This window comes from Embiotoca jacksoni, unplaced genomic scaffold, assembly GCF_022577435.1.
Source record: "Embiotoca jacksoni isolate LCO1_2020_lvr unplaced genomic scaffold, fEmbJac1.0.p SCAF_12, whole genome shotgun sequence".
NCBI lineage: Eukaryota > Metazoa > Chordata > Actinopteri > Embiotocidae > Embiotoca > Embiotoca jacksoni.
Window position 1 is genome coordinate 17147988 of NW_027185252.1, and position 12279 is coordinate 17160266.

The following is a 12279-nucleotide window of genomic DNA, read 5'->3' on the forward strand; positions in this document are numbered from 1 at the left end:
TTTGGCCTATAAAGATACTATATGAGGGAAAAATGTTTCAGTAGAGTGGTATTTGTGTGGTAAAGCAACTTGGAGAATCTATGCTAAGGAGCGCTGAAGCTGTTCTGCAGGCTCATAGTAACTCAACACTTAACTAAAACACTTTATATAGGTGCTTCCTTTACTGTGTCAATTTTTTTCCAACTTTATTCAACCTGTGCACTCATTTCTATTTTCATATATATATATATGAAAATATATAAACACACATTTTTACATATTTTATATGTAATGTCAAGGCACCATTTGGCATGTAGGCACACATAAATGCAGCAAGCAGCACAAAAGATAGCAACCACCTCATACCACTCTATAATTACACCATAGGTGAGCAGTAAGGGCCGACACTGCTGAACCTTGACAGATCAGATGAGCATGTATCCTCTTCACATCACATTATTATTCTTTCTGTCCTGAAATCTGTTGTCTGCGTTAATGCCATGTTGGGAGCATACACTGAGTGTCTGGTAGGGTTTTTCCATTACAAGGAGAGATATACATTTTAGTTTCTGGCAGCAGTAACAGTAGTAGGGTGTTTGGAATAAATAGCTGCACAAACCTCTGTGAATCGACCGGGGAAGAACTGCCTGGGAGGTTAACATGGGCAGGGATTATTGCATTGAGACAGGCGTGTTTTGGATCAAATAGCAATAAAACATTCACATTTTCTTTTTTGTCTTGCAGTTAATATTTCATATTGACTTTATTGCACATATTTTAAGGACACAACAAATGTGGGGGAAAAAAATCGGACAAAATCTGAATTCCGTTATGAAAAGGACACTTTAAAAACTACCTGTTACACACTACAGGTGATCTTTGGGATGTGCAGTGATGAAACTGATGATGTCAGGACATGAATTAACCACTTCAAGAAGTGTGTGGCTCAGGCTGTAATAGGGAACCAGCTGAGAGAACGCTGCCTGCAGCCGAGCCCTCTGGCAGCTGATGGCTCAGGTACACACCAAAAGTCACCTACAAATCCGCAAAATAATGAGCAAATTAATTGTTATTCTTTTGACTGCTCACACACACACAACGCATCTAGTAGTTGTTTTTTACTGACCTTCCCCTTGCGGTAGGCAGACAGGGACATTAGCGGCTCCTTTGTTTTTGTCCCAGTGTCCTGGTCTATTCCAACCATATGGCACCTTCCACACTGACCTGACAACTGAGTGGTAATCACACAGGGAGCACACTCACTTTGAAAGAAAATCCACTTTTAATGCATTTGAAGATTTCACCATTTATCTCAAAGTGTCAGCTCACCATGAATCGAGTGCTGCCAATAATCAAGTGTGACCAATTATCTTCCTCAAATGGTTCTGCTCCAGCGATGACTAAATTGGCTCGGAAGCGGCTAATGACATTCTGTGTGTCGAGGAGCTGATCACCCTCCGAATCGTCCTGCCTGGAAGAAGCAATGTGGAAATTGCATGTTATTTTGCCGCGCTGCATAAATGATCCACTGTGATGTAAATGAACGGGCAACGACGCATCCTGATCATTTCACTGGAGCAATGCCTATTTTGAATGACATGTCATGTGTTCAAACCTGCAGCTCATTAGTTGATGAATGAGCCCCACACTGGCACGGTTGATCATGAGATACTGAGCTTCATTCACCAGGGAGAGGGACGTGGAGGTGGCAGCTAGAAGGGAAAGACTTCATGTTAACCCAGTCGTTTGTTTGATTTCGGGAAAACAGTTTCATTTATAGTTTGAGCAGACGGTGCACTCAAAAAGTCTGAAGATTGAGGTTGTACTGTGATACAGAGGGTAAACAATGTGACCTAAACCCTTAACATGGTTAATTCAAGCCTTTGATAAATGAGCTTACACAATGCTGATTAGGGCCATCACTACCAGATAAATCTCTCTGTATTTTACAATATAGAGTTTTTAAATCTGGTGTCTGGTGAGACATTCCCGTGCAGCCTGGATGAATGGTAACTGGGCATTGTCTATGGGCTGAGCATTCATACAGTGCATCCGGAAAGTAAGTAAGTAAGTAAGTAAGTAGGTAGGTAAGTAAGTAAGTAAGTAAGTAGGTAGGTAGGTAAGTAGGTAGGTACTTTATTAATCCCCAAGGGGAAATTTATTCACAGTGCTTCACTTTTTTCCACATTTTATTACAAAATGGATTAAATTCATTTTTTTCCTAAAAATTCTACACACAATATCCCATAATGACAAAGTGAAAAAAGTTTGTTTAAAATTTTTACAAATCTATTAAACATAAAGAACGAAAATATAACACGTACATAAGTATTCACAGTCTTTGCTCAATACTTTGTTGAAGCACCTTTGGCAGCAATTACAGCTGTTCATTGTTCATTGTTTTTGAGTATGATGCTATAAGCTTGGCACCAATTTTTGGGCAGTTTCTCCCATTCTTCTTTGCAGGACCTCTCAAGCTCCATCAGGTTGGATGGGGAGCGTCGGTGCACAGCCATTTTCAGATCTCTCCAGAGATGTTCAATCTTGTTCAAGTCTGGGCTCTGGCTGGGCCTCTCAAGGACATTCACAGAGTTGTCCTGAAGCCATTCCTTTGTTATCTTGGCTGTGTGCTTCGGGTCGTTGTCCTGTTGGAAGATGAACCTTCGCCCCAGTCTGAGGTCCAGAGCGCTCTGGAGCAGGTTTTCATTGCTGCATTCATCTTTCCCTCCATCCTGACTAGTCTCCCAGTTCCTGCTGCTGAAAAACATCCCCACAGCATGATGCTGCCACCACCATGCTTCACCGTAGAGATGGTATTGGCCAGGTGATGAGCGGTGCCTGGTTTCCTCCAAACATGACGCTTGGCATTCACTCCAAAGAGTTCAATCTTTGTTTCATCAGACCAGAGAATTTAGTTTCTCATGGTCTGAGAGTCCTTCAGGCGCCTTTTGGTAAACTCCAGGTGGGCTGTCATGAGCCTTTAACTGAGGAGTGGCTTCCGTCTGGCCACTCTACCATACAGGCTGCTTGGTGGAGTGCTGCAGAGATGGTTGTCCTTCTGGAAGGTTCTCCTCTCTTCACAGAGCAACGTTAGAGCTCTGTCAGAGTGACCATCGGGTTCTTGATCACCTCCCTGACTAAGGCCCTTCTCCCCCGATCGCTCAGTTTGGCCGGGCGGCCAACTCTAGGAAGGTGGTTCCAAACTTCTTCCATTTACGGATGATGGAGGCCACTGTGCTCATTGGGACCTTCAATGCTGCAGAAAGTTTTCTGTACCCTTCCCCAGATCTGTGCCTCGATACAATCCTGTCTCGGAGGTCTACAGACAATTCTTTGGACTTCATGTCTTGGTTTGTGCTCTGACATGCACTGTCAACTGTGGGACCTTATATAGACGGTGTGTGTCTTTCCAAATCATGTTCAATCAACTGAATTTACCAGGTGGACTCCAATCAAGTTGTAGAGACATCTCAAGGATGATCAGTGGAAACAGGATGCACTTGAGCTCAGTTTTGAGTGTCATGGCAAAGGCTGTGAATACTTACGTACATGTGATTTTTTCATTTTTTATTTTTAATAGATTTGCAAAAAATTCCCCAAAACTTTTTTACGTAATCGTTATGGGTGTGTGTAGAATTTTGAGGGAAAAAAATGAATGTAATCCATTTTGGAATAAGGCTGTAACATAACAAAATGTGGAAAAAGTGAAGCGCTGTGAATACTTTCCGGATGCATTGTACTAGAGACTTCTTCTGAACAAGCTTCTGCTTTAGCCATGGAAGTTGAATGGGGATCAAATAATACAGTATATAGTACTTGGGTAGAATGTGGTAGTGAAATGAGTTAATTTGCAGGGATTGTGATGCCCCTTACAGAAAAAGGCATGAGTTTCCTATTTTTTCCACGTGATCACATGTATGACACAGGTTTGCCACATGTCGCAACATATGGTCACATGGGAAACATATGGGAAAACATAGAGAAACATTTTCACATGACAATCTATATAGTCTTCACACATTACACCATGAAAATGTTCCAAAACCACATGTTTTGTATGGGCAAAATACACGTTTCACATGTGCACAACTACATGTGTCATGTGGTCAAATGTGATCACATGAGTTTTTGCACTTTTTCTGTAAGGGCTTAAAAACTATGTATCCATCATTTTTCAGCTACAACAGTAGCGATGCAGCAGCCTACAACGGAGGCATGTGTCAACAGTGTTTCTGTAACTACTCTCATTGGCAGAAGGGGGAGAAATAAGTTCCCCTCTGCAGGTTTAAAATAAAAACTGATCAACATGTGCTCTCACAGTTGGACATATGCGAGTTTAGTAGTGGTTAACAAAGGTAAAATCTTCTATCGCTGTATCCTTGATATGCTTCAAGAATAAAACACTCTACAAATCAGAGTCAACTGGGTAAACTGCATCTGAGAACTGCTGACAGAGCAGCTGCTTAATAGACCCTGTGATGAGAAACTGTTAACAGATCAAATAGTTATATAGACACTGGTGAATGAAAGGCCCGAAGATAATTCATCATACTGAGGGGAGAACTCCTGTGAATTCAATAATGTCATAAAGCCATCTTGCTTATTAATTGAAACTATCATTGACAGTACATGCCTAACACAATTATAGATATGAAAGGTTTTACTCCTGAGGGTTAGTTCATTTGTCATGAGGAGGAAAACTCAGCCTGTGAAAACAGCTGCATAATGTTGGTAGTGGCTCTCCAGGGAGCAGCCTAAAACCTCAGAGAATAACCTGATGATGTCATGAGGGGTATCTCACGCTGGGTTGGGAGACAAATATTCAAAAGAAATCCTGGATTACAAAGGATGAAAGATGTGGGCGTTTACCAGTCAGGGAGGATTACATGAAAAGATGTATATGTTGCATTACGGGAAGTGAAGGATGTAAGAAATGTATAGTTTTTAAGCCATAAGATGGACTAAAAGCCAGGATATTGTGGAGACTTGCAAAAGACAGATTTAAAAAAGAAAGGTCAAAATCTGCACAGCAGTCTGAGATTTCCTCATTTGTAGTTCCTAGTTTCAAGGCTAAAACTCTGTATCGCTCACTCTCTATTCAGTAGTACTGTAGCTCTTCTTCAATGTGCGTTCATGAGCAGCTGGAAAGTGGGAAAGTTCCCATCTCTGAGTGGGAAAATACACCTGATTATCACTGGACATGGCAGCATTTGTAGTGAAAGGAAAAAAATTTACCTGCTCAGAAAATAAGGTGAAATATTCCAATTTTGTTAGCGTAGCCTGCCTTGTGGACGAGCTGTGTTTAATGTTAAAAATGGTAGTACATCAAAACATGTAGAAATGTAGTGTACACATTATCATTGACCTCCTGAGCTCCATCCTGCCCATGTGTTGGTTTATATGGATGATGATGAGGTTGTTTGTAACTTTTCTGACAGCAGAAAAAAGAGCACATTTCCCAGAGGCTGCCATGTTGCCCGATTGTGAACCCTCTAAACTCAGAAGTGGGATGTTCCCAAATGGAGAAGAACAGCCACTCATTGGCAATGAACATATAAAAAGCACCTTTGACCGCCACCTTTTTGCTGCAAGTCAGACAAATCAGAGGAGGCTCCAATTTATTTACTGGACGTTTTCATTTGGCTTAAAACCAAAATGTGGCAACGGCTTTGAAACTACATCCATGATTCTAATGTCAATAGATATTCATCCAAATGCAGTCGATTGAATGGTAGAAGCTATAAACGGTTGGTGGCCCTAATTCTCCACTCATGTGCCATTAAATCTTAGCAGAGAAAAAGGGAACTACAAGATGATGTCATCAATGAGCACCAGTCAAACGTCAACCGGTGGCAATAGTAATGGACATATGACATTTCTGTTAGTTTAATCCATCTGCTTTTATACAGGTGAATGGAAACAATTTGATTGATTATGCAAAATGATCGCGGTGTGCTCAAATAATCCAGATTCGACAATTATGTAATAATTGTGACAGGCCAACTTGTAGCTACTGATTTCAACCAGTTAGCCACGATGTCTAGCAAACCTTTCCAACTTCTCTCCTCGCTTATTAATAGTTTTTATGCACTCTTAACTACAACCGGAATCAGGTGTCAATGATGCCTCTACATGTACTCCAATCACACGAGGCAGACATACCCCTGGTTGAGAATCACTGATATACATCATTATATTGTCACATTTTCTTTTAGGTAACAATCTGTTGCTCTGCAAAAACAGAAAAGATGACATTTCTAAATTTCCAATGACAAGCAGAAGGGAATGCGAAGTCACAGTGACCACATAGTATTGGTCATGTACAGTATGATGGACAAATACAGAGCAAACAAAGAAAAGCAAAACAAAACAGGTGAAAGGTACCTCCGCCGGGCCTCTTCCTCGTCTCTCGGGTGAAATCAGGCCTTTGTCTTATCAGGCGGCACGGCTGTCCAAGGAAGTCTGAGAGCCATGATGCAGCCTCGTCCCCGCAGTCAACAGTCTCCACCCTGGGGGGAGGAGGAGGATTACATTCAGGAGGCCTCGGGGGAAATCTGCAGAGTTTTGATGCTGCTTACTATTTGGTGCGACATCTAATCCAAAAATCAAAAGATGAAAAGCTTTTTTTTTTAACCTGTGACTCGTCATGTGGGGAACTGTCAGATGAGATTAATATCATCTCTTGCTCATTGTTTATTGTTCCCATAAAAAAATGATAAGCAGCAGGAAATTCATACACAGCGGAGGGAGGAGGGCCTTAAAATGCGATCCAGTGAAGAAAGGTAGCATAAAAAACAATGCATTGATACGAGAGAAACACATGGAACAAGTGATATGTGTCACAGTGTTTCCTGCAGCTGCTGCTTTCAGATGTCTGAACATTTCCAGCTCACCTGTCACCACAAACTTTGCTGTGACACACCGGATAGCTTGTGTGCAGTTGAGCATTATTTTCCAGGGGAACTGAAATGGTATCCATCCCTGCAGGGCAACGGAGAGAAAAAAACAACAACAAAAGTACAAATCTTTTGTAAGATTTATAGCAGAAAGTCAGCACGATTGAAATTTCTTTTGTTAAGCAGTGCCTTTATTTTCACTGAGCCGTGAACGGACTGCCTGACCTGATGCCTGCAGGAGCAATTTGTTTGAGGGAAGGTGGACTTGTGGGCGAATGAGGCATAAGTGTGGCTCTCTCTTCTGACTCAGGCATACGCCGTTTCCATTCACCACCATCCAGCCTCTGTCATACAGTAAACCCAACGGTCCCACCGGCCAGTCGTGGACCTGCATGAAGAGCAGCGCCGAGTCACATCGAAGCAGGTGGAGTGAGAGGAAAAGAGAGGCGACAGACAACAAGAGACGGAATGATAATGTCGGGTTGTGCCCAAACCTCGAACGCTCCACATGATTTGATGGGGTATATGTAGATGTTAGTCAGAGTGTAATCCTCCCTCTTGCTGTTTGACTCTCTGTGACCAAATCCCTTCAACAATGCTTCTGTGAGCTTTGTCTCCTCTTCTTTATGTATTTCTCCATTAGTAATTTCCATTGAAGGATATTCTTTGGAGCCCTCTGATGCTGCTGTGGCTGTTTTTAGCTTCTGCAGTCTCACTCGGTCCACTGTGACCGGCTTCTCTACGAAGCACTCGGCAACAAAGTTCAGGAACTTTTGACAGTCTTCAAACGTCGACATGTAGCCAAAGGACACTCGAACAGATCCGGTCGGCTGGCCGTCCACGAGGTCGATGGTGTCTCCACAGACGTGGCCGGCCTCGACGAGAACAAAACAACAAGGTTTGATTCTACCTACACAGAACAGATTTGGACAATTTTGCTACGCCTTCATCCCTCACCTGCAGGTTTCTCTTCATCTGCTGGCTCGTGATCCCGAGGAAGGACTGACAGGCCCCGGTGTTGCAGAAGCAACCTGTGCGCACATGAATATTGTACAGACTGGCCATTCTGTCTACCTGTCGGGCAACACAGGATTAACTACAATATTTAGCAGAACATCCTAAGCATATACTAATTAACTAATTAAAGTGTTATGAAGTTGAAATAAATCCTATTTATGTATGCACCTGTGAATAACCAATAACTTGTCCATTAGAATCCATGAGGTTGAAATTCAGGATGGCACCCTGTGTGATTGGAGTCTCAAACTGGCCTTCAGCGTATATCTGAGCCACTGGTCTCCCGTTGCCATGGCAAAGACTTGACAGCAGCATGTAAGTGTAGCGTGCCAAGCCGAACGTGTGCTCTTGGATGTTGTGCATGCTCCCTGCAGGCAAAAAAAGAGATGAAGATGGGAATGGTGTTGGTGTTCACCTGAAGTAGATCATCATAGTGAATAACCTGCATATGCATAATGATGCTATTAAATGTGGAATTTAATGTCCTGTGAATCAACATGGTATGTCACAGCACCTGTGATCCTGTAAAGAGCCTCAAACCCGTGATTTAAGCCAATGATGTCCAAGAAGGAGACAGTGCCGTCTTCAAATCTTTATCAGGGAGCGAGGAAACATTGCATGTGTGAATATGCCGCTGTGAGAGAGAATATCTAGCCTTTGTCAGGCTAGTGCCGTGCATTACCTGTCAGAAATGTTTGCCGCCTGCACATAATAATCTTCTCCCGAAAGGTAAGCTGCCGCTGTGCCTCCGCCAAAATAAGTCTTTTTTAGTATGCCTGCGGCGTTATTACGGACAAGAAGGGCCCCGAGACCTGTAGGGAAGCCAAACATCTTGTAGAAAGAGATCGGAATGAAATCAGCAGGGCAGTCCTGCAGGTTGAGAGGGGAGCAGCTGACATAAGAGGCTGCATCCAGCAGCACGAACCAGCGGCCCTGGTGGTCACATGCTGGGTAAAGGCTTCTCGCCTGGATGCCTTTCACATGGCTGAGGGGATACTTCCTCCCAGAGAAGTTGCTCTGCGCTGGGTAGCAGAAGAGGTGCGGCGTCTGGCAAATAACATCTTCACCCTGAGCCTCGTCCGTTGCCCTGTACTCCAGCTCCTGCGGGGAGACAGGCAGGGCGACCACCCCCCGGCCTGAAGTCAGTCCTCTCATGCCAACCACAGAGGTATGGTTGTCAGTGAAGAAGCAGAAGTGACTCCCCGCCTCCTTTTCAGTCTGCGGCCTCCAGGGAAAGCTCTCAGACACTAATTTGAGAGCGGCAGTACATCCAGAAGTGAAAATCACAGAGTACTCCTCAGGGGTGGTGTTAAAATGCTGCAATACCCTGTAAGAAAATGTTCTGTTTTTACTCATTTAATCGAGCAAAGTGCCATCCAGAGGAGCCATTGGCCCATTATGAAGGCTTATGAGGGCATGCACAGGCTTTACCTGTATCTGACCCTCTCCACTGTGTCATGTGTCAGACTGCTGCTGGGGTTATGGCTGTGAGGGTTTCCTATTGGGAAAAACAAAGACTTAAAAGCCTTGAACTTTATGGCTGAATGAAAAATAGGCCTTGATAAAGTTTTTTATGACTTGTTTTACCGTAGAGATTCCCCAAAATGTCCCGGCAGTAGTCCCTGACCAGCGACTCGGGGTACAGGGTCGCTGCTGCATGATCCAGATATGTTACTCCTGTTTACGAGAAGAGCAGCCATGTAAGACAGTCACCGTCCCGTCGCTGCAGCTCAGCACTCAACACAACCGTTACCTTTAATTCGCGCAAACTCCTGCTCGATCACGTCTCGGAAGTTTCCCCCATAACCGTAGTGACTGCACACCAGCTGGAAAGTTTCAAAAGTGCAAAGTTGGTGAAAATCCATCGGTCTGTTTCGCTGAGGAGAGTTACAGAGCGCACACCACAGAGCTGCTGCTGCTGCTGCTGCTTGATCAACACGGTCCTGTACTTATTTACGTTCTCGGGGTCGAAGTCCGGTGATCAGCAGCTGAGGGATCGTCTTCGCTTTATAGTCCTCATGGTTACTGTCACGTGTGCACACACACATGTTGACAGAGGTTAAAGTCGTGGACTTTTCGTCTCAGCGGGACACATGTAACGACATAACATGTTGGACAGTGGTGCAAAGTCACTGGTCGTGACTGTTTTGCAGTCATGTGGCACTCAACATTTTGACTGCCCCCCCACATACAAAAAAAATAATTCTGTTTGTAGAGGGTTTTTTTTTTTCATTTTACTTGCAGCTCCATCAGCTAACGAGGTGAAACGAACATTTCAGCATGAGAAAGAAATGTATTTTTAAAATGTTATGAAGAGGACTATATATTTTACATATTAAGCCGATGTCTTTATAGCCAATGTGTTGCTAAATATAGCCTATGTTTTATTTTCACACAATTTTTACGAGGCTACGTGTAGCCTAGCATATGTGTGTGTATTTATTCATTGGTCTTACTTTTTCTAAACAAAATATTTTTATCTATCTTATTTTATTATATACGTATTTGTAATTTTTTTCTTATTGTTTGCACTTTTTTTTTTTTCCTAACTGTGTTTCTATGCTGCTGTGACGACAACATTTTCCCACTGGGATTAATAAAGTCTTATCTATCTATTTATATTTTTTATTATCGTTGATATTTTCATTTTTTCTGCTGATATTTTTTCTGAAATATAAGATGCTGCAGGATTTAAACCAAAAGGTAAGCAATGTCACATTTCTCACAACATCAATTTGATATAATCTATTTAATTAATTTAAAATAGGATTCAGGAAGCAGACAAGGAAATTTTTTTAACATAGATATTTTAATGTGGTTGTTTTTTATTTATTGTGCTTGTAAAGTGCATTGGGAACATGCTACATGGTGATTTTGTATTCAGAAATGAAATTTAATGTAATGTAATTTGATTGAATCAAATGATGTAATAGTTTACATATTCACTATTATCCTGATAAAGACAGTAGTTGTTATACAAATATTCTGGATGGGAAAGAAAACAGCCATTTTTACGATAGTTTTAAATATGAGCTATACATGTACATATCGATATTAATGGGACCCATATAGTAACACATAAACTATAGATGTCCTGTTCATATGTAGAGATCTAATGTATCTGATTTTTGAGTGGCAGGTGAACAAACATAAAAACTTTAACTTCTGCTAAGCACAAATAATGAAAGAACCACATGAACACGCCTGTGTATTTATGCTTTATTCATTTAAGATTCCCTCCAAGATGTTTGAAAATACTCTGCTCTCAGTAACTGTAACTGATTACTTCAACAAGTCTGAGTAATCAGGTCAGGTAACGTTCAGTCTGTCTCTGTCCTCTGACAAACAAGGTGCATGAAGAAGGACATTAATCACATGTGACATGGCACTCAAAATGCTATTAGAAATATTGATTAGTTCACAATAATCCTGCTGTGTAATCATTACTTTATGTTTGACTAGCAGACCTGAAAACCACTGATGACAGAATGATGGAGTGTTTTCACTTATTCATCAGGCAATTGTTAAATTTAGATCAAATGACCACAACATAAAACCAGCTTCCTCATTTTTTCAGGTTCTTACTGAAGACATGTGAAATGTACTCTGCTCTCAGTAACTGTAACTGATTATGCCAACAAGTCTCAGTAATCACTTCACAGTAAACCAATTGCATATAATCCCTGACTCTTTAATCTCATTGACACACAAGGTACATGAAGGAGAGGAAATTAGTCTCAAGTGATTGGCGTAAAATGCCAGATCATCTCACGGTCTCTGAAAAGGATAGAAATAACTGTCTCCTACTTGACTACATGCCCCAGGCAGCTTTCACAGCATGGTTGTGGTTCTTATTCTTTTTGCAGCTTGGAAACAAACTCTCACACTGCTCTGAACTTTTATTGACCTTCACTTCTTTAACCTCTAGCCTGTAGTGTGAGCTCTGAAAGAGTCTCTTAAAAATAGTGGGGACTAAAACTACCCACACTCTGATGGATTATCTTCATCTTTCTGTTCCCATGAGCACATTGTATCTTTTCAATCAAAGAAATACAAGTTGGAAGTTATTCAAATCCTCGTTGAGAAGTGATTGCAATATGTCCTGCTTAGATGTCTGATAGACGGCCATGAGACTCACAGCAGCCGTCATTGTCTCCGTGCAATGCACTGAATAGTAATTAAATATGCCACTTATGCTTCACTGATTCATTTCCTTCACAATTTTGGAGCTCTGCTGAATACATTTTTCTGTGCAGAAGGGCTGTATTGTATCCACCGTGGCCTCATTACAAGGGCAGAAGGGCTTGGTGTGGGGGAGGGCAGAGGCCGTGAGGGGGGAGAAGCACCCCACGAAGACATTGTGCTTAACACCACTAAATACCTCAAA

General features: G+C 42.1%; 1 protein-coding gene across 1 annotated transcript; it reads right to left on the bottom strand.

The window, feature by feature from the left end:
* Positions 1-236: 236 nt before the first annotated feature.
* mocos (molybdenum cofactor sulfurase) lies at positions 237-9830 on the bottom strand. The gene is made up of 15 exons (XM_069144087.1): positions 9646-9830; positions 9480-9569; positions 9324-9390; positions 8575-9219; positions 8407-8483; positions 8061-8260; positions 7833-7949; positions 7370-7750; positions 7101-7263; positions 6873-6960; positions 6364-6488; positions 1595-1691; positions 1309-1450; positions 1106-1210; positions 237-1014 (listed from the first exon to the last, which is right to left on the bottom strand). Exons 1-15 carry the CDS (start codon positions 9755-9757, stop codon positions 910-912), a joined length of 2514 nt encoding a protein of 837 aa, XP_069000188.1. The 5' UTR covers positions 9758-9830; the 3' UTR covers positions 237-909.
* Between the last annotated feature and the right edge of the window lie 2449 nt (positions 9831-12279).

Coding starts and splice junctions, on each gene's coding strand:
- mocos (XM_069144087.1), bottom strand. CDS start 9,757: ATGGATTTTCACCAACTTTGCACTTTTGAAACTTTCCAGCTGGTGTGC. Junction 9,220..9,323: donor GTGGAGAGGGTCAGATACAG/GTAAAGCCTGTG, acceptor ATTTTCTTACAG/GGTATTGCAGCATTTTAACA. Junction 7,751..7,832: donor AGATGAAGAGAAACCTGCAG/GTGAGGGATGAA, acceptor GTTCTCGTCGAG/GCCGGCCACGTCTGTGGAGA.